This window comes from Salvelinus sp. IW2-2015, linkage group LG11 (assembly GCF_002910315.2).
Source record: "Salvelinus sp. IW2-2015 linkage group LG11, ASM291031v2, whole genome shotgun sequence".
NCBI lineage: Eukaryota > Metazoa > Chordata > Actinopteri > Salmoniformes > Salmonidae > Salvelinus > Salvelinus sp. IW2-2015.
The window spans coordinates 9267525-9287598 of NC_036851.1; the positions used below are offsets into that span (position 1 = coordinate 9267525).

The 20074-nt window shown below is 43.8% G+C and overlaps 1 protein-coding gene across 1 annotated transcript in view; it reads left to right on the forward strand.

The window, feature by feature from the left end:
• The first annotated feature begins 817 nt into the window (after positions 1-817).
• LOC111970556 (A-type voltage-gated potassium channel KCND3-like) overlaps positions 818-20074 on the forward strand; it is a 38894-nt gene continuing 19637 nt past the window's right edge. The window contains exon 1 of the mRNA XM_070445815.1: positions 818-1951. Coding sequence (XP_070301916.1) covers positions 849-1951 — 1103 coding nt within the window. The 5' untranslated portion in view covers positions 818-848. The remainder of the gene's footprint in view (positions 1952-20074) is intronic.

A 20074-nucleotide genomic window follows, 5' to 3' on the forward strand; every position in this document is an offset into this window, starting at 1 on the left:
GCTGCAATAGCCCATCTGTGACAAGGACCGACGAGCTGTGCTTTCTCAGATGCCGATCTGCACACCAGTGTTGTACTGCGCCGTTTTTTGCCTGTTTGTGGCCCTCCTGTTAGCTTGCACGATTCTTGCCATTCTCCTTGGACCTCTCATCAACAAGCTGTTTTCGCTCCACAAAAAGGCCACTGACTGGATGTTTTTTGTTTGTCGCACCATTATCAGTAAACCCTAGACACTGTCATCCATGAGAAGCCCAGGAGGCCGGCCATTTGTGATATACTGGAACCAGCGCGCCTGGCACAGACGATCATACCACGCTCAATGCTGCTTAGGTCACTTGTTTTGCCCATTTTAATGTTCAATCGAACAGTATGGCCAAGTGTCTGTAGGAGCGAACCATTTTTGGGAACGGGGTGGTGACCTAATAAACTGGCCACCGAGTGTACACTTACTGTACACTGTTTTAACCAGCTTCATCACAGTTGCAGATTACAGTATTGCTCAATGACAGCACATTTCAGATGTTCGGAGCATGCTAGATAGCTAATTAGCACAGGTGGTCCCTCAGTCTTCCGTCTGTCTTCCATAAACAAAAATGATGCGTGTAGGCCAGTGACAAACAATTTAAATGTAATGCCTTTTAAATTCAGGCTGTAACACAAGGACAAAGTCTGGACAAAGTCTGGACAAAGTCAAGGGGTGTGAATACTTTCTGAAGGCACTGTACCATGCAATCACCTTATCATGGAAATGTTTTGTTCATGAGTTGTTACTGATTGTGTGTTTTGTCTGTTTCTCTGCTTAAGATGGCAGGTAATTTTAAGGCAAGCCGGAACACAGAGTGAGTCGCCATGGCGGCAGGAGTGGCTGCATGGCTTCCCTTTGCACGGGCAGCAGCTATTGGCTGGATGCCTGTGGCCAACTGCCCCATGCCCACTGCTCCTAGAGACCACAGAAAGAGACATGACGAGCTGATCATCCTGAATGTGAGTGGACGACGCTTCCAGACCTGGAGGACCACACTGGACCGCTACCCAGACACCCTGCTGGGAAGCTCGGAGAAACAGTTCTTTTACGATGAGGAGACAAAGGAGTATTTTTTCGACCGGGACCCAGACTCCTTCCGCAGCATTCTCAACTTCTACCGGACAGGAAAGTTGCACTATCCTCGCTACGAGTGCATCTCGGCCTATGACGAAGAGTTAACTTTCTTCGGCATCATTCCGGAGATCATCGGCGACTGCTGCTACGAAGAGTACAAGGACCGGAAGCGGGAGAACGCGGAGCGTCTCCAGGATGACCAGGATGACAACAAGGACTGCAAGCTGCCCAACATGACATACAGAGAGACAATGTGGAGGGCCTTTGAGAACCCTCACACCTCCACCATGGCCCTGGTGTTCTACTACGTCACCGGCTTCTTCATCGCCATCTCAGTCCTCACCAATGTGATAGAGACGGTACCTTGCGGTGCCACGCCTTCACAGAAGGACATGCCGTGTGGCGAGCGCTATACCATCGCCTTCTTCTGCATGGACACAGCCTGCGTCCTCATCTTCACCGTGGAGTACCTCATGAGACTGTTCGCCGCGCCCAGCCGCTACCAATTTATGCGCAGTGTGATGAGCATCATCGACGTGGTAGCCATCTTTCCCTACTACATCGGCCTGGTGATGACAGACAATGAGGATGTGAGCGGGGCCTTCGTCACGCTCCGAGTGTTCCGTGTGTTCCGCATCTTCAAGTTCTCCCGCCACTCGCAGGGCCTCAGGATCCTGGGGTACACGCTGAAGAGCTGCGCCTCCGAGCTGGGCTTCCTCCTCTTCTCCCTCACCATGGCCATCATTATCTTCGCCACGGTCATGTTCTACGCAGAGAAGGGGTCGTCGTCGACCAAGTTCACCAGCATTCCAGCCTCCTTCTGGTACACCATTGTCACAATGACCACGTTGGGGTAAGTCCTCCCTATTTCTCTCTTTCTCTCTCTCCCTGTCTCACTTTCATTCTCTTTCTCGCTCACGTTCTCTTCCTCGCTTTTATCTTTCTTCCAATCTCTTTGTTTTTTTTCTTGCTCTCTCTCCCTCTCATTTTCTCAGCAGTTTGGGTTCTCTTTCTCCACTTGTGTGGTTCATTAAAAAAAAACGTGTCTTCTGCATTGGAATGATGCATGCTGTCCCCAAGAGATCTCAAGATGGTTCACAAATGTTATCTTCAAATCAGGAGCTCTCACAAAACCTTACTTGGCATCATCAAATCACAAATACTGATTAATGTTGGGAGTTTTGGTATTCTAAAAAGTTAAGAAGTCAACCATCCAAGGTTGAATTCAAACAACAAATGTCTTCTGAAGAGGCTTTAGTTAGTTATACAACTATAATTCACTTCGACATGATGAATGCACCTTAAAAAGTTGATTAGCAGATTTGATCTGGTGCCAAAATGCTTGCCTGTGTTCTACTGCAAATGTAATACCTTGGTCTATTGTTTGGGTATCCTGGATATGTTTTCTGCTGTGTGGTGGAAAATGGAATATGGATAAATGCCAACAGCTTCTTCACTTCTTCAATAGACTAGTGGGTGTATGTATGATGCTGCTGCCCATTTGAGTAATGGTGGAGAGCCACCACTACATTTACAGTACCTACCTGACCTACAAGTATAAACTCTAATGGCAAAGTGTTTACCTCACTGTAGGCTGGCCGAATGCAGTAGCTCCTGGGAAAGTGTGTGTGTGTGTGTGTGTGTGTGTGTGTGTGTGTGTGTGTGTGTGTGTGTGTGTGTGAGTGTGAGTGTGTGAGCATGCACGTGCCTGTGCACTTGCGTGCATTCGTCCATGTGTGTGCGCTTGCCTGAATGTTTTGCGAGGGTAGCGGGAGATTTGTGTGTTCCTATTATGTCTTTGTCTAGTGGGTGTTTTGTGTCTGATGTCATTTCAAAAATGGCCGTAATCTGGTATGCTCTGGGACACATAATCCCAGAAAACAATGATTGTAATAAGAATTGGGATCCTGAATGCCGGTGAAAGGGTTTTTGTTTTTCTTACTAGATTAATGATTGGTTTTAATTTGTTATAAAAAAAAAACTGTACATCTTTTCAATGTTACATGTATAGGTACGTACAGTATGTAGATGTAATACTTTTTACAACTATTTTCCTTCTATTTATACTTTGTTTCTGCCAGCTTCTCTTTGGGCTTTGTCCATCTCCACATTGTGTTCGTCATTGAGAATGACCTCTGACAACCAATGTCTCCCTGGTAGACTGGTGCTGTTATAGCCTGTCTGATTCTTCACTGGCCAGCTAATACAGTGACCTTGACGCTTGTTTCGCCAAGCAGCCAGGAAGTATCTCTCCAGGAAATAGTGCCAGGGGAAATAGCCGTTCAACCCTGTTCCTGCTCTGTTCTGTTCAGTACCCACCAGTTGCTTCATCAGTGATTCCTCAAGAAATAAGGTCAAAAATATACTACATTTTGTTGGTTTCCCCCCCTAAAAAATATCCATAGAATGGTCCTTTGGAGGAAAGATTGTTGACATATATTTGACATTTGTATCTAAAAGCATAAAAGCATATTACTTTAATTTGGCATATTTTTAAATATATTGTTGAACCTAATATACTCTACGGGCATACCAACGTTCCAGAGTGGGATCTCAGCTGGTTTTAGTGTTATGGCCCATTTAATACTGAAATATTGTAGCCAATCACATCCCTCCTTTTACTTGTATCATTGCTTATCCTGCAAATCACCAGCAGAGGGCAACCATTTTGAATCAATTTTCGAATCAAACCAAATTGTATTTGTCACATGCACCGAATACGATAGGTGTAGACCTTACAGTGAAATGCTTACTTACAAGCCCATAACCAAAAATGCAGTTTTAAGAAAAATACCTAAAAAATAAAAGTAACAAAATAATAATAATAATAAATAATAATAAATAATTAACGTTTCCGTCCCGGAGCAAGCACCAACTAGCCTGGGACTAGCGCATGCAAGACCCATCACCCGGCTAGGGCTCCTGGGTTACTCCTGAAGCCCACTCCTCGGCTACAATATCCAGACCCCTTCTACTGCCGGTACGGGGCACGGAACCCCGCCGATCCTTCACGGCTGGAATACCGACATAATCTGCCCGAGGATTCCAACAGGCCCCTCAGGCGCGACGTCCCCTGAAGGACCATTCTGCTAACCGCGGCCTGCTAGCTATCTCGAGCATATTGGGCTGTTTGTGATCTAAAGAAACTGGCCGATGGATCAGCTATACCCATTTTGCCAATTGGACTTGGACCCCTCTGCTACTTGGAACCCTACTAATTCCACGACTGGTCTATCGACGTCACCGCACGAGGAGGCAAAAACAGACTTTTCCCCCATCGCGACGTCCTTCTAAGGCCCTTATGCTAGCTTGCTAGACCCGGCCTGCTAGCTTGCTAGCACCGGCCTGCTAACTGTCTGAATCGCCGTGTCCCCAGCCAGCCCAACCACTCACTGGACCCATACTATCACTTGGCTACGCATGCCTCTCCCTAATATCAATATGCCATGTCCATTACTGTCCTGGTTAGTGATTACTGTCTTATTTCACTGTAGAGCCTATAGCCCTGCTCAATATGCCTTAACCAACCATGTTGTTCCACCTCCCACATATGCGATGATATCACCTGGTTTAAACATCTCTAGAGACTATATCTCTCTCTTCATTACTCAATGCCGAGGTTTACCTCCAATGTACTCTCTTCATACCATACCTTTGTCTGTACATTATGCAATGAATCTATGCTATCGTGCCCAGAAACCTGCTCCCTTTACTCTCTGTTCCGAACGTGCTAGACGGCCAGTCCTTATAGCCTTTATCCATACCCTTATCCTACTTCTCCTCTGTTCCTCTGGTGATGTAGAGGTTAATCCAGGATCTGCAGTGCCTAGTTCCACTCCTACTCCCCAGGTGCTCTCATTTGTTGACTTCAGTAACCGTAAAAGCCTTGGTTTCATGCATGTTAACATTAGAAGCCTACTCCCTAAGTTTGCTTTATTCACTGCTTTGGCACATTCTGCCAACCTGGATGTCTTAGCCGTGTCTGAATCCTGGCTTAGGAAAACCACCAAAAACCCTGAAATTTCCATCCCTAACTATAACATTTTCCGTCAAGATAGAACTGCCAAAGGGGGCGGTGTTGCAATCTACTGCAGAGATAGCCTGCAGAGTTCTATCTTACTATCCAGGTCTGTACCAAAACAATTCGAGCTTCTACTTCTAAAAATTCACCTTTCCAGATACAAGTCTCTCACCGTTGCCGCTTGCTATAGACCACCCTCTACCCCAGCGGTGCCCTGGACACCATATGTGAAATGATTGCCCCCCCATCTATCTTCTGAGCTCGTGCTGCTAGGTGACCTAAACTGGGACATGCTTAACACCTTGGCCATCCTACAATCTAAGCTTGATGCCCTCAATCTCACACAAATTATCAATGAACCTACCAGGTAAAACCCCAAATCCGTCAACACGGGCACCCTCATAGATATCATCCTAACTAACTCGCCCTCCAAATACACCTCTGTTTTTAACCAAGATCTCAGCGATAACTGCCTCATTGCCTGCATCCGTAATGGGTCTGCGGTCAAACGACCACCCCACATCACTGTCAAACGCTCCTTAAAACAGTTCTGCGAACAGGCCTTTCTAATTGACCTGGCTGGGGTATCCTGGAATGACATTGACCTCATCCCGTCAGTAGAGGATGCCTGGTTATTCTTTAAAAGTGCCTTAAATAATCATGCTCCATTAAAGAAATGTAGAACTAGGAATAGATATAGCCCTTGGTTCACTCCAGACCTGTCTGCCCTTGACCAGCACAAAAACATCCTGTGGTGTTCTGCATTAGCATCGAATAGCCCCCGTGATATGCAACTTTTTAAAGAAGTTAAAATATACACAGGCAGTTAGGAAAGCTAAAGCTAGCTTTTTCAAACAGAAATTTGCATCCTGTAGTACAAACTCAAAAAAGTTCTGGGACACTGTAGTGTCCATGGAGAACAAGTGCACCTCCTCCCAGCTGCCCACTGCACTGAGGCTAGGAAACACTGTCACTACCGATAAATCCACAATAATTGAGAATTTCAATAAGCATTTTTCTACGGCTGGCCATGCTTTCCACCTGGCTACCCCTACCCCAGTCAACAGCTCTGCGCTCCCCACAGCAACTCGCCCAAACCTCCCCCACTTCTCCTTCACCCAAATCCAGATAGCTGATGTTCTGAAAGAGCTGCAAAATCTGTACCCCTACATATCAGCTGGGCTAGACAATCTGGACCCTCTCTTTCTAAAATGATCTGCCGAAATTTTTGCCACCCCTATTACTAGCCTGTTCAACCTCTTTTGTATCGTCTAAGATTACCATAGATTGGAACGCTGCCGAGGTCATCCCCCTCTTCAAAGGGGGAGACACTCTGGACCCAAACTGCTACAGACCTATATCTATTCTACCCTGCCTTCCTAAGGTCTTCGAAAGATTACTGACCATTTCGAATCACACCGTACCTTCTCCGCTATGAAATCTGGTTTCAGAGCTGGTCATGGGTGCACCTCAGCCATGGTCAACGTCCTATGCGATATCATATCCGCCATCGATAAGAGATGTTACTGTGCAGCCGTATTCATCGACCTGGCCAAGGCTTTCGACTCTGTCAATCACAACATTCTTATTGGCAGACTCAACAGCCTTGGTTTCTCAAATGATTGCCTCGCTTGGTTCAACAACTACTTCTCCGATAGAGTTCACTATGTCAAATCGGTGGGCCTGTTGTCCGGACCTCTGGCAGTCTCTATAGGGGTGCCACAGGGTTCAATTCTCGGCCCGAATCTGTTCTCTGTATACATCAACGATGTCGCTCTCGCTGCTGGTGATTCTCTGATCCACCTCTACGCAGACGACACCATTCTGTATACCTCTGGCCCTTCGTTGGACACTGTGTTAACTAACCTCCAGATGAGCTTCAATGCCATACAACTCTCCTTCCGTGGCCTCCAACTGCACTTAAATGCAAGTAAAACTAAATGCATGCTCTTCAACCGATCGCTGCCCGCACCTGCCCGCCCGTCCAGCATCACTACTGACTTACTGGTTCTGACTTAGAATATGTGGACAACTACAAATACCTAGGTGTCTGGTCACATTAAACATTTCCAATCCAAAATTAAATCTAGAATCGGCTTCCTATTTCGCAACAAAGCATCCTTCACTCATGCTGCCAAACATACCCTCGTAAAACTAACCATCCTACCGATCCTCGACTTCGGCGATGTCATTTACAAAATAGCCTCCAACACTCTACTCAACAAATTGGAAGCAGTCTATCACAGCGCCATCCGTTTTGTCACCAAAGCCCCATATACTACCCACCACTGCGACCTGTATGATCTCGTTAGCTGGCCCTCGCTTCATACTCGTCGCCAAACCCACTGGCTCCAGGTCATCTACAAGTCTCTGCTAGGTAAAGCCCCGCCTTATCTCAGCTCACTGGTCACCATAGCAGCACCCACCCGTAGCACGCGCTCCAGCAGGTATATCTCACTGGTCTCACCCCTCAAAGCCAATTCTCTTTGGCGGCCCTCTCTTCCAGTTCTCTGCTGCCAATACTGGAACGAACTGCAAAAATCTCTGAAGCTGAGAGACTCTTACCTCCCTCACTAGCTTTTAAAGCACCGAAGCTGTCAGAGCAGCTCACAGATCACTGCCACCTGTACATAGCCCATCTGTAAACAGCCCATCAATCTACCTCATCCCCATACTGAATTTACTTATTTATCTTGCTCCTTTGCACCCCAGTATCTCAACTTGCACATTCATCTTCTTGCACATCTACCATTCAGTGTTTAATTGCTATATTGTAATTTCTTTGCCCACCATGGCCTATTTATTGCCATTGCTCTCTTATCCTACCTTCAATTTGCACATGCTGTATATAGAGTTTTGTACTGTATTTATTGATTGTATGTTTGTTTATTCCATGTGTAACTCTGTGTTTGTTGTATGTGTCGAACTACTTTGCTTTATCTTGCCCAGGTGCAGTTGCAAATGAGAACTTGTTTCTCAACTAGCCTACCTGGTTAAATAAAGCTGAAATAAAGGTGAAAAAAGCAGCAGTAAAATAAACAATAGTGAGGCTATGTACAAGGGGTACTGTACAGAGTCAAATGTGCGGGGCACCGGTTAGTCGAGGTAATTCATGCAAATAATATACATGTAAGTAGATTATTAAAGGTGACTATGCATAGATATAATAAACAGAGAGTAGCAAGCAGGTAAAAGAGGGGGGGGGGGGAGGGAAATAAAATCTGGGTTGCCATTTGGCGCTCCAGTACCGCTTGCCATACGGTAGCAGAGAGAACACTCTATGACTAGCGTGGCTGGAGTCTTTGACAATTTTTAGGGCCTTCCTCTGACACCGCCTGGTATAGAGGTCCTGGATGGCAGGAAGCTTGGCCCCAGTGATGTACTGGGCAGTACGCACTACCCTCTGTAGTACCTTGCGGTCGGAGGCCGAGCAGTTGCCATACCAGGCAGTGATGCAACTAGTCAGGATGCTCTCTCTGGTGCAGCTGTATAACCTTTTGAGGATCTGAGGACCCATGCCAAATGTTTTCAGTCTCCTGAGGGGGAATAGGTTTTGTCTTGGTCTTGGTGTGCTTGGACCATGTTAGTTTGTTGGTGATGTGGACACCAAGGAACTTGAAACTCTCAACCTGTTCCACTACAGCCCTGTCAATGAGAATGGGGGCGTGCTCGATCCTCCTTTTCTTGTAGTCCACAATCATCTAATTTCTCTTGAGCACATTGAGGGAGAGGTTGTTGTCCTGGCATCACACTGTCAGGTCTCTGACCTCCTCCCTATAGGCTCACTCGTTGTTGTTGGTGTGTCACTTTTGTCTTACCAGCTGTTCTATCCTGCCGAAACAGTATGTAACCCGCCAGCTGTATGTTATTCATGTCGTCTTTCAGCCACGACTCGGGGAAACATAAGATATGACAGTTTTTAATGTCCCGTTGGTAGGATATACGTGCTTGTAGTTCGTCCACTTTATTATCCAGCGATTGTACGTTGGCCAATAGTACTGATGGCAAAGGCATATTAGCCATTCGTCGCCGGATCCTTACAAGGCACCCCGATATCTCCATCTTTTTCTCCTACGAATGCCTTGGATGAGAGCCTCGTCGGTTGTCTGGAGTAAATCCCTCTTGTTCGACTCAAAGAAAAATTATTTGTCCAGTTCGAGGTGAGTAATCGCTGTTCTGATGTCCAGAAGCTCTTTTCGGTCATAAGAGACGGTAACAGCAAGATTATGTACAAAATGAGTTACAAACAATGCGAAAAAACTAACAAAATAGCACGGTTGGTTAAGAGCCTTAAGAGCCCATAAAATGGCAGCCATCCCCTCCGCCGCCATTACTCGTTTGTTTTCCCATTTGCTCTGTTGGTAATGCTTACAATTGGATCATACCTCTAAGTTGCAGCGATCCCACTCTGAATGAACGTGTGGATACCATTTTTATGTCTCTGTGTCCAGTATGAAGGAAGTTTGAGGTAGTTTCGCAAGCCAATGCTAACTAGTGTTAGCGCAATGATTGGAAGTCTATGGGTATCCGCTAGCATACTATTTTTGCCAAAATCCCGGAGTATCCCTTTAAGGTTACACTTTTTTGGGGATATATGGTATTTGAGTTGCCTGTCTAACAAATCCATTTGCTCTCCTCCAAATGTTTTTGAAATGAAAGTTAATTGATGCACACAATCTTCTATAATTTACTGTACACAATCTTCTATAATTTACTGTAAGTGAGGCTTTCCATTATTACAGAATGGATCACCACGGAAACTCAGTAGTCATTCGACCATCTTGTTCCGACACAGCGTTTCTAAAGCCTGCCACTTTGCTCACCTGCTGAAGGGGCATATGCTCAGGTGATGAGGTCACCCATTTCCCATCTGTCTTTTTATGTAAGAACCATGGACGCAAACCAAGCAACCATCTACCCCCCAAACACAAGTCACCAGTAAATCTTCCAATTTAGGTGTTCAGATTAAGGCTTTTGTGGAACTAGAGATGGTGTTGTCTTTTTAATTTATTTCCCTGGATTTACATGTACAAAGACTTATCTTGGAATTACTTGTTCAAAGAATGTATATGCTGTCATTCTCTGGCAAGCTAAAATCAGGGCCTGTCAGTAGGCTATGCTGGAGGACCACATTGGAACACCATCAGCTGTGATAATACAGTGTACTGTATGTGTGGAAAATATTCCTCCCCATCCCAACTCCGTTATCAATACCAGAAAGACCTTTACCGGGCAAGCATGACTCTATTAGTGTCTACAGTTTAAGGTTTAAGGTTGAATTTATTTGCACCAAATAAAAAAAGTGATAAATAACAACACAGATAAAAACAAATAAATAAATAATGGTGTGCAGGTGTGGTTGGAAGCCCAAGGGCTTATATAAAAACCACACCACAAAAAAACGACATACAAAACATAAGTAAAAATATCAAAAAGGTTTGTTAAAACAGATAAAACCCACTAATCATAAAAGTACAAATGAATCGATCAGCAAACACAAAGAACTGAAAAACGGTATATATTTTAATTAAATGTATGTGTGGATGTGAGTGTGTGAGAGTTGAGCTATATGGAGGAGATTACTGAGTTGTCATTGAGGGATGACGAGTTTTTTTGCAATGTGAAGATATGAATTGCAGAGTATGGTACCTCTGTATCTGATTAGAGAATTGACTATGTGAGGTGTGACAGAGGGGAGGCTAGAGGTTATCGCAGTGTCTTGTGTTATATAGATGGATTTCAGAATTAGCCTGGAAGAATCCATTGAAGGGTTTAGGTAAACTGTCTGGGAGGTATGAGCATTTGTAGATGAAAACGCATAATTGGTGTACATTAATGTTGTAAATAGACAAGATATTGTTTCTTAAACAAAAGGTGCAGATGGAGCTAGGTAATTAGAGGAGGTGGCTAGTCTTGCAAATGTCTTTTGTATGATGAGTAATGTGTTGAGGTAAGAGGAGTGTGTACTGGCCCAGACAGTATTACAGTAAATTAGATATAGGTAAATTTAAGCTACAGAATAGAGTTAGGAAGCAAGCCTGATAAACCACACCACATATCTTTCTGATGATACCAACAGATTTCATCACTTTGCTGCAGACAAATTGAATATGATCTTTCCAGTATCATATTTCAGCAATTAGAACTCAGAGGAACCTAGTGGATGCGACTTGTGACTTTAATTATTTATTTTTTAACAATATTTCTTATTCTTACTAGTGGATACAATAAAGATTTTACATGAAAGATCATTTGTTTATCTGGAACCAATCATACAATTTGTCCATGCCTGGGTTGGCTTCATTGATTAGTCAATCAAAAATGATTTGATGGGAATGGGAAGTACGGTAGAAGACAGCGGTGAACAGCATTATAAGGGGACATGTCATAAAGCACAGTTGTCTCTTCAGTCAACCATGTTTCTGAAAGGGCAACAATGGGAAATTCATGACTGAGAGAAGACAGATCATGAACAATGTGGTCATGATTTTTAGGAAGACTGCGGACATTCAAAAGAAAGGTTGAAAACAAGCTCGTCTTGGAATGAGATACTCCCGTACGGGTTGTTCAATTGCGTAACGTTATAGTAATCACAAGTGATGGAATTATTTCTAGTAAGTTTCAGGAAATTTGAATCTGGATCAACACAGTCATTACATTTATCGTTCGCTTCATTAATATCTAACGGGTTAAAGATCTTGTTATCAGGGTTGATATGTTCCCAACTGAGAGAGATATGCAGTCGGAATCAACCAGAGAGTGGAACAGAAACATAGAAATGCATGCCTCCAATACAAGCACACATTTTTGTTAGTTTTATCAATAGGGGTGCACTTCCTATGGAATGCACATTGAGACAGTTCACATATCACCACTGCAGACTTCAGAGGGTTATGCCATTTAGAGCAATGTGTGTTTTTGGTCATGAGGTTAGGTGAAACAGATGAACAAATAGAGTAAATATGCGTGTGTGTCAAATCAGTGGACTATAGCTGAGTCACTTGTCATATACCTACGAGAGGCGGGGTGAACGACCGGCTGATCATACTTCAGGTATGCGATGTTGCCTTTCTTTTGTTCTTCAATTAGTCGTGGCAGCAGTTTCTTTCTTTTGAGGCGTACTTTTTCTGAGAAGTCTTCATTGATGAAGATTTTGGTTCCCTTCAGGCACTTGGCTTTCCTGAGAATCTCCTCATCTTTGAACCTGAGCCGTTTCACCAGTAGTGTGGACCCAGATTAGACCCAGATTTTCTATTAAAGGAGAAGTTTTTATTTTTTACAACCAAATCTCTATTTTTGATGTAAATGGCTTGTTATAGAAGGACCCAGACACCTTTTTGGGGATTTCCCTTGTTTTTGAGAAACTTACCCCAAACAACGAATCACTTTCTCATCCTCGTTGTGCAGTGTGTTGGCCAAGAAAAAACGTGAACAACGGCTCCAAAAACACCCAAATATGTCCTTTTAGAAACGGCAAAGCTCTCAGTATAGTGTTACAGGTCTTTTGATGTTGTACACATGAAATTGTGTCATTCCGAACTTTATCTGCAGCGTTAAATTACATTGATTTGTGACTTGAGTGATACTTCACCGTCCATTCTACAGGTAGCTCCAAAATAAAGGAGTTGATGAGCGATACAAAGTATATTGAAAGCAGGTGCTTCCACACACAGGTTCCAGACACATGTAGAATCTATGCCAAGGCGCATTGAAGCTGTTCTGGGAACTCGTGGTGGCACAACGCTCTATTAAGACACTTAATGTTGACGTTTCCTTTATTTTGGCATCCTCCGCTACACGGAGGATGGAACAGCTGGATAGGGGAAACGGTTCAAGTCGCACAAAAGGGAATATACTGCTGCGGATAAAGTTTGGAATTGCACAATTTCATGTGTACAACATCTAAAGACCTGCATCACAATACTGAGAGCTTTTGCCATTTCTAAAAGGACATAGAGTAATTGGGTGTTTTTGGAGCGTTTGTTCATGTTTTTCAGGACCCCCATACTGCACAATTTACATTTACATTTAAGTCATTTAGCAGACGCTCTTATCCAGAGCGACTTACAATGAGGATAAGGAAGTGAATCCGCTGTTTGGGGTGTTCATCAAAACTAAGTGAAATCACAAAAATGTGTTCTGGACCCTTCTATAACATCCCATTTACATACAAAATGTAGATGTGGTTGTAAAAAATAAAATGTTGCCTTTTAAAGAAGCAATTTGGGTGTGTACTTGTGTGTGTGTGCGTGCGTACATGATAGTGTGATGTGTGTGTGTGTTGTGTGGTGTGAGTGTGAGAGAGAGAGGGAGATTGCGGAGCCTGACTCCTACGACAGCGATGGAGGGCTCTGTTCTACAGGGTGTGAATGGACCCATACATCACTGAGTAGGAAGGAGCCCAGTCTGGTTAATAATGCATTGTGTTTTATCATAGAATACAGTAGCTGTAACATTCTTTCAAAAACATACAGCATTTTTGTCACTGATACCCTCTCTGACACCATTATTGGAAGACGTAGTGGGTGATTTACTTCAATGTGTGAATATCATATTTACCAACCAGACTGTATTACGTTTGTCTATAATCTTGGATTGTTAATTTGTAACAAAACTGTGCAATCTCTTCTCTCAGTCTGGCGCTCAATTTTGCTCTGTTCAGTTTCCTAAACTGTGAAGAAGTTAATATGCATACAGTGCATTCTGAACGTATTCAACCTTAAGTCTTCTTGGGTATGATGCACACCTGTATTTGGGGAGTTTCTCCCATTCTTCTCTGCAAATCCTCTCAAGCCCTGTCAGGTTGGATGGGGAACATTGCTGCACAGCTATTTTCAGGTCTCTCCAGAGATGTTCGATTGGGTTCAAGTCCGGGCTCTGGCTGGGCCACTCAAAAACATACAGAGACTTGTCCCGAAGCCTCTCCTGCATTGTCTTGGCTGTGTGCTTAGGGTCGTTGTCCTGTTGGAATGTGAACCTTCGCCCCAGGTCCTGAGCACTCTGGAGCAGGTTTTCAACAAGGATCTCTCTGTACTTTGCTCTGTTCATCTTTCCCTTGATCCTGACTAGTCTCCCTATCCCTGCCGCTGAAAAACATCCCCACAGCATGATGCTGCCACCACCATGCTTCACCGTAGGGATGGTGCCAGGTTTCCTCCAGGCGTGATGCTTGGCATTCAGGCCAAAGAGTTCAATCTTGGTTTCATCAGACCACATATTCTTGTTTCTCATGGTCTGAGAGTCCTTTAGGAGCCTTTTAGCAAACTCCAAGCAGGCTGTCATGTGCCTTTTACTGAGGAGTGGCTTCCATCTGGCCACTCTACCATAAAGGCCTGATTGGTGGAGTGCTGCAGAAATGGTTGTCCTTCTGGAAGGTTCTCCCATCTCCACAGAGGAACTCTGGAGCTCTGTCAGAGTGACCATTGGGTTCTTGGTCACCTCCCTGACCAACGCCCTTCTCCCCCGATTTCTCAGTTTGGCCGGGCGGCCAGCTCTAGGAAGAGTCTTGGTGGTTCCAAACTTCTTCCTTTTAAGAATGATGGAGGCCACTGTGTTCTTGGGGACCTTCAATGCTGCAGAAATGTTTTGGAACCCTTCCCCAGATCTGTGCCTTGACACAATCCTCTCTCGGAGCTCTATGGACAATTCCTTCGACCTCATGGCTTGGTTTTTGCTCTGATATGCACTGTCAACTGTGGGACCTTATATAGACATGTGTGTGCTTTTCCAAATCATGTCCAATCAATTGAATTTACCACAGGTGGACTCCAATCAAGTTGGAAACAGGATGCACCTGAGCTCAATTCGAGTCTCATAGCAAAGGGTCTGAATACTTATGTAAATAATGTATTTCTGTTTTTTACTTTTAATACATTTGCAAAAATGTATAATAACCTGTTTTCACTTTGTCATTATGGGGTATTGTGTGTAGATTGAAACATTTAATTTAATCCATTTTAGAATAAGGCTGTAATGTAACAACATTTTGAAACAGTCAAGGGGTCTGAATACTTTCCGAATGCACTGTATTTAACCTTCCTCAGACTCTCAAACCCCTCCAAGGACAGACTGTCCACCTTCCACCTCAGACCCTCTCTATTCAGGAATATACCTATCCAACTACATCCATACAACCCTTTTTGGCAACCACTTTTGATCCTGTCTGTTCTCTGTTGCTGACTGCCACCCTCCTCCGTCCCTGTCAGAGAGAAGACAGCACAGCCTTTTCTGAGTAATGGGATGTACAGGGGGCTAGTGATGGGGGAAGGATGTGAGGGAAGGTAAGGCTGGATTAACACACCTCGGCTACAGAGGATCATGGCTGTTAAATCAACTTCAGGTGGCTGATAAAAGGATCTCAATTGAATCCCAGCAAGAGCTGCTCCCAGCTGCCTGCCGGATAGATAGATTCCCAGGCATTGGCAGCCAGCAGCAGCAGCAGCGGGACTGGACCCAAAAGATTGATGGGGATGGAGGAAGCCCTTTCTCTTCTCCCTCTCTCCCATCCCCAAGTGGTTCCCAGGGGGGAGTGTGGCTTTTTTGGGCCCATCAACAGTGTGATATCTGTTTAAAAATGCAATCTGATGGACCCGCGAGTGGAGTGGGGAGCAATCCTCTTAACCTGAGCACAGATGACGAGGCACAGGCAGGCCAAGCACAAGAGGTTCACTGGGTTGTGTCATTGACTCCCCAAAACAATAACCCAATAATGAGTGCTATATTAATAATAAGGTGTGCTGTGAACTACACCATGACTCTGGTGTTATAATTAGTCTGATTCTCCCAGTTGTAATGTCCTGAACCTGTGGCAGAGCATCAGAAGTGAGAGGAATGTTGTTATGCATGTAGGTCATGTTCCCATCTGCCTTAATCACTGGCTATATATAATCTGCTTCAGAGAGACGTTTAGCCCTCTCTCCTGTGTTGAGTGTCTTTCTGAGACATTTAAAGCAACAAGGTATCACGTCTCACTTCCGTATTCAACGTTTGTCCAGGGGGAGGATAAATGTAAAATTTTGACAGTTAAGTTTGGGTAAGGATTAAGGTTTGGGATAGGGTTAAACCAGAAAACTATTAAATAGGTGCCTAGCACTGGGACTGAATCTGCAATCCTCGGAGCCGGATCCCACTTGATGGTAGTAGAGCCCAACAGTGGAGGTGTCATAATACCCATAAAACCTAGCGGTCAAACAGGGAAATGGTTCCAATTGTTTTTCCACCCTTCATTTTTCCCATAGGGAATTTTAGAAACACTTAAAGCAAGGGCTGTGTTTCATGTAGGCTTACCCTGGCGTGGCGTTTTGATAACCATGTAAATCTCTCTAGGACAAGGTGACTATTATCAATATACAGTATGCGGCTCTATTTACTCTCAGATTCGAAAATGCTAATTAGCATCAAAGTAGACATCATGCAAGAATACAACTCCCTGCCAGCTCCTGCACGTCATCTCTATCTGACGCCTTCGTTAACAGGTATTGTGTTAATTTAAAACTTGCACAAGACAGTTCACAGAATTGTCCATTTAAAGAAATTTTGCCAATTTATTCATTACAAAATATTTAATCCAGAGATTCTTACCTTTGCCTCGATTCGGCAGTCTCGTTCAGATCATCATGGTATTTGTAGTTTTTTATGACACAAAAGCTGAAGAACATATGCACATCCAGGTACTTTTTTCAGGTGCTGGAGTTGTAGGCAAACTCATGGAAAACAGACAGGAAAACGCCGCACACTGCTGCTCATGCACACAGGTGATATTTATTTACAACGTTTTGACCCTTAGGTCTTCATCAGGCATCCATATCCCAGGTGGGGGTGGAAGGTCCTATATATAGGGGCAGTACTCAGTGACATCACTTCCTGAAACAGGAGGTTAAAAAGGTATGAGATAGATTCACAATATTAACATTCAATGTATCAAAATATATGAGCATACACAAGGAATGTGATCAATATTTACAATAATATACATACACATACAATATTCAATTAGGATAAAAAAAAACTAAAAAAGATTTGGACATATTGAAACTATAAAAAAGGTTTCAAGTCAAACTCCTCGTTTAGGCAAAGAAGAGACAGTGTGTTGAGCCTGTGGTTCCAGAAAGATTCAGAATGTCCCCTCCCCTGTGTGACATCTTGACCATTTCTATTCCTATGTATCTCAGAGAACTAATAGGATGTCCAACTTGTACAAAAAAAACAGCAACCAGATTTGTTGTCTCACCTGTCCGTATATTGCTGCGGTGCTCACTGATCCGTGTCTTAAGGCTTCTATGGGTTTTCCCTATGTAAGACAGAACACAAGGACATTCAACATGTAAATAACATTGGCGGACATGCAGGTAAAATTATCTTAAATCTTTGTTCTGTGCGGGGGTGTGTAAATGAGTTGCATTTGTACGTGAAGCTGCATTGAGCACATTGGCCACATTTGCAATTACCCTCCGTAAGTTTCCCTTTTCTCTGGTGGGTAATCAGATTTAACTACAATGTCTCTCACGTTTGAGGGGTCTTTTAAAGATCATACGTGGGGGATATTTAAAAATGGGTTTAAATTGTGGGTCAGTATCAATAATGTACCAGTGCTTCCTGATAATGATCTTAAATGCCTTCCCCAATGGTGAGTATCGGGTGAAGCATGATAGGACATGTTCTGCTTTTTCTTCTTTTTCTTTTTCTGGTTGAAGGCTTTCCAACTGTGTTAGTCCTTCAAAACGATCATTGGCATGTTTTACCCAATTGTCTTTGTACCCCCTTTCCTTAAACCTTTGTGTGAGGTCCGTGGTCTGGTTCTAATAAGAAGCATCAGAGCTGCATATTCTTCTGATGCGACTGAATTGACTTCTAGGGAGACTTTTAATGTGGACGTGGATGAAAGCTGTCACCTCTAAGGAGGGTATTCTTGTCTGCAGGTTTCCTAAATAGATCTGTAGAGAGGGAGGTTTTGTCATTAATAACCATCACATCAAGAAAACTGATTTGTGATAGGTCATAGTTAATGGTGAAGTGAAGATGTTCATTCATCGAGTTTAGATAAGCACGGAATTCTAAAAGTTCTTCCTGTGTCTCTGTATAGGTCACCAAAATGTCATCCAAATATCTCAGAATTGGGAGAATATTGGAGAGAAAGGGGTTACGGTCTGGATTCAGCACCACCTGTTTTTCAAACATTCCTAGCTATAGGTTAGCATAATGAGGAGCCTTAGTGTTCCCCATCGCTGTCCCTTTGGTCTGGAGGAAAGAGTCTCCTCTGAAGAGAAAATAGCTGGAGGTTAGTACCAGTTCAGCCAAATCCACAATACAATTGGTGCTGGGTAGAGCATTAGGGGGATGCTCATTGAGGTAGAACATGAGGGCCTCTAGGTCACCATGATGGGGGATGTTAGTATATAGACTGGTAACATCAAAAGTACACCGAATATAATTTTCAGGTATATGGTCCACAGATTTCAAAAGATGAATAAAATCAGTAGATTCTCTAGTATACGTGGGGAGGGAGATCACCCAGGGTTTCACAAAATGGTCTACAAAGGTAGAGATATTCTCTGTCAGAGATCCGTTACTACTCAAAATGGGCCTGCCTGGTATAGGTGGTGTCATGCTCTTGTGAATTGTGGGTAGAGCGTATATGACAGGTGTGGTTGGGCAGTCAACTTTCATATACTCATATTCTGTCTTTGTAATTTCCCCTTCATTCAAAGATTTAGACAAGTTGTCATGGATCAGAGACTTGAATTGATTAGTAGGGTCCTTTGGGAGTCTTTTGTAAAATGCATCATCACTAAGTTGTCTCAGGGTTTCCTTTTCATAGTCTGCTGCATTTAGTATCACTAATGCACCTCCTTTGTCGGCAGGTTTTATNGGGGGGGGGGGGGCTACTGACTCCTTGTGACGGGTTGGGCGTCTGCAAGCTGAATTCGGTTGTCAGATTGCAATTGGAAATCATGAAATTGGGGAGAAAAGGGAAGTAAAATAAAAACCAAAGTGTCGTCTTCTACCAGAGACAAGCGGCATGCTGCGTCTGTCTGGCTTCTACGTTGGTCATAGATGTTTTGTTTATGCAAATGAGGCAAATTGCCTTCTTGACCATTGATCCCCATGGCACTGAGACACTGAGCTGAGTGGACGTGACAGCCTTTAGCCAGGGGTGGGGAAAGAAAACCAATCATCTCGTGGTTAGTTATGATGAAAGCCAATATGGCTAGGGCATGAATGGAGAGGAATCAAAGGGAATGAGGGAGTGGAAATAGAAGGTGGAAGGTGTGGATTGGTCAAAAGCAATCTGTGAATGGCTTTATTTCTTTCATGTCTTCGTGAACGGCATACACCATTGGTAAATAATTCAGTGTATCAATAGCTGGATGAAACACAATGTTTTATAAGCACAAGGAAGAAGTTTCACCTTGATCATTAGGGGGACGGGACAAAGCTAAATGATCCGTGATGGCAACCTGCCTTCAAACGGAATTAATGGTGCGTTTTGCTGCCCTACAGCCTCGCGGATCAGAATGAGCAAGCCCAGTAGGAAATTAAAAATATCCCCTTTATCTGGCCAAGAATCTTGGAGCCAATTTCCCAACACAGGGCTCTTTAATGGCGACCTTTCTAACGATAGCTGTGGGATTTAATTTAGCTCAGTCGGAGGTTCATTTAGCACCGAAACTCATTTTAAAATAATTATACATACCGACGATAGCTGTGTCTGACTGGAATCTTTAACGACCTGTGGCCTGCTGCTCTCCACTTTCTCCTCAGTCAGGCTTGGCGCTATGGACCTACGACTTGTAAACCTTACCATACACACATACACATGCACACACACCTGCCATCCCCTCTGTCACCACACGGTCAGCCGGTCAAAGAAGAGTTCGGCAATTTCTATTAACACGCCAGGACATTTTCATAGTTGGAAGGTCGACAAAGTATTCTACGGTCACAAAATACATCTTG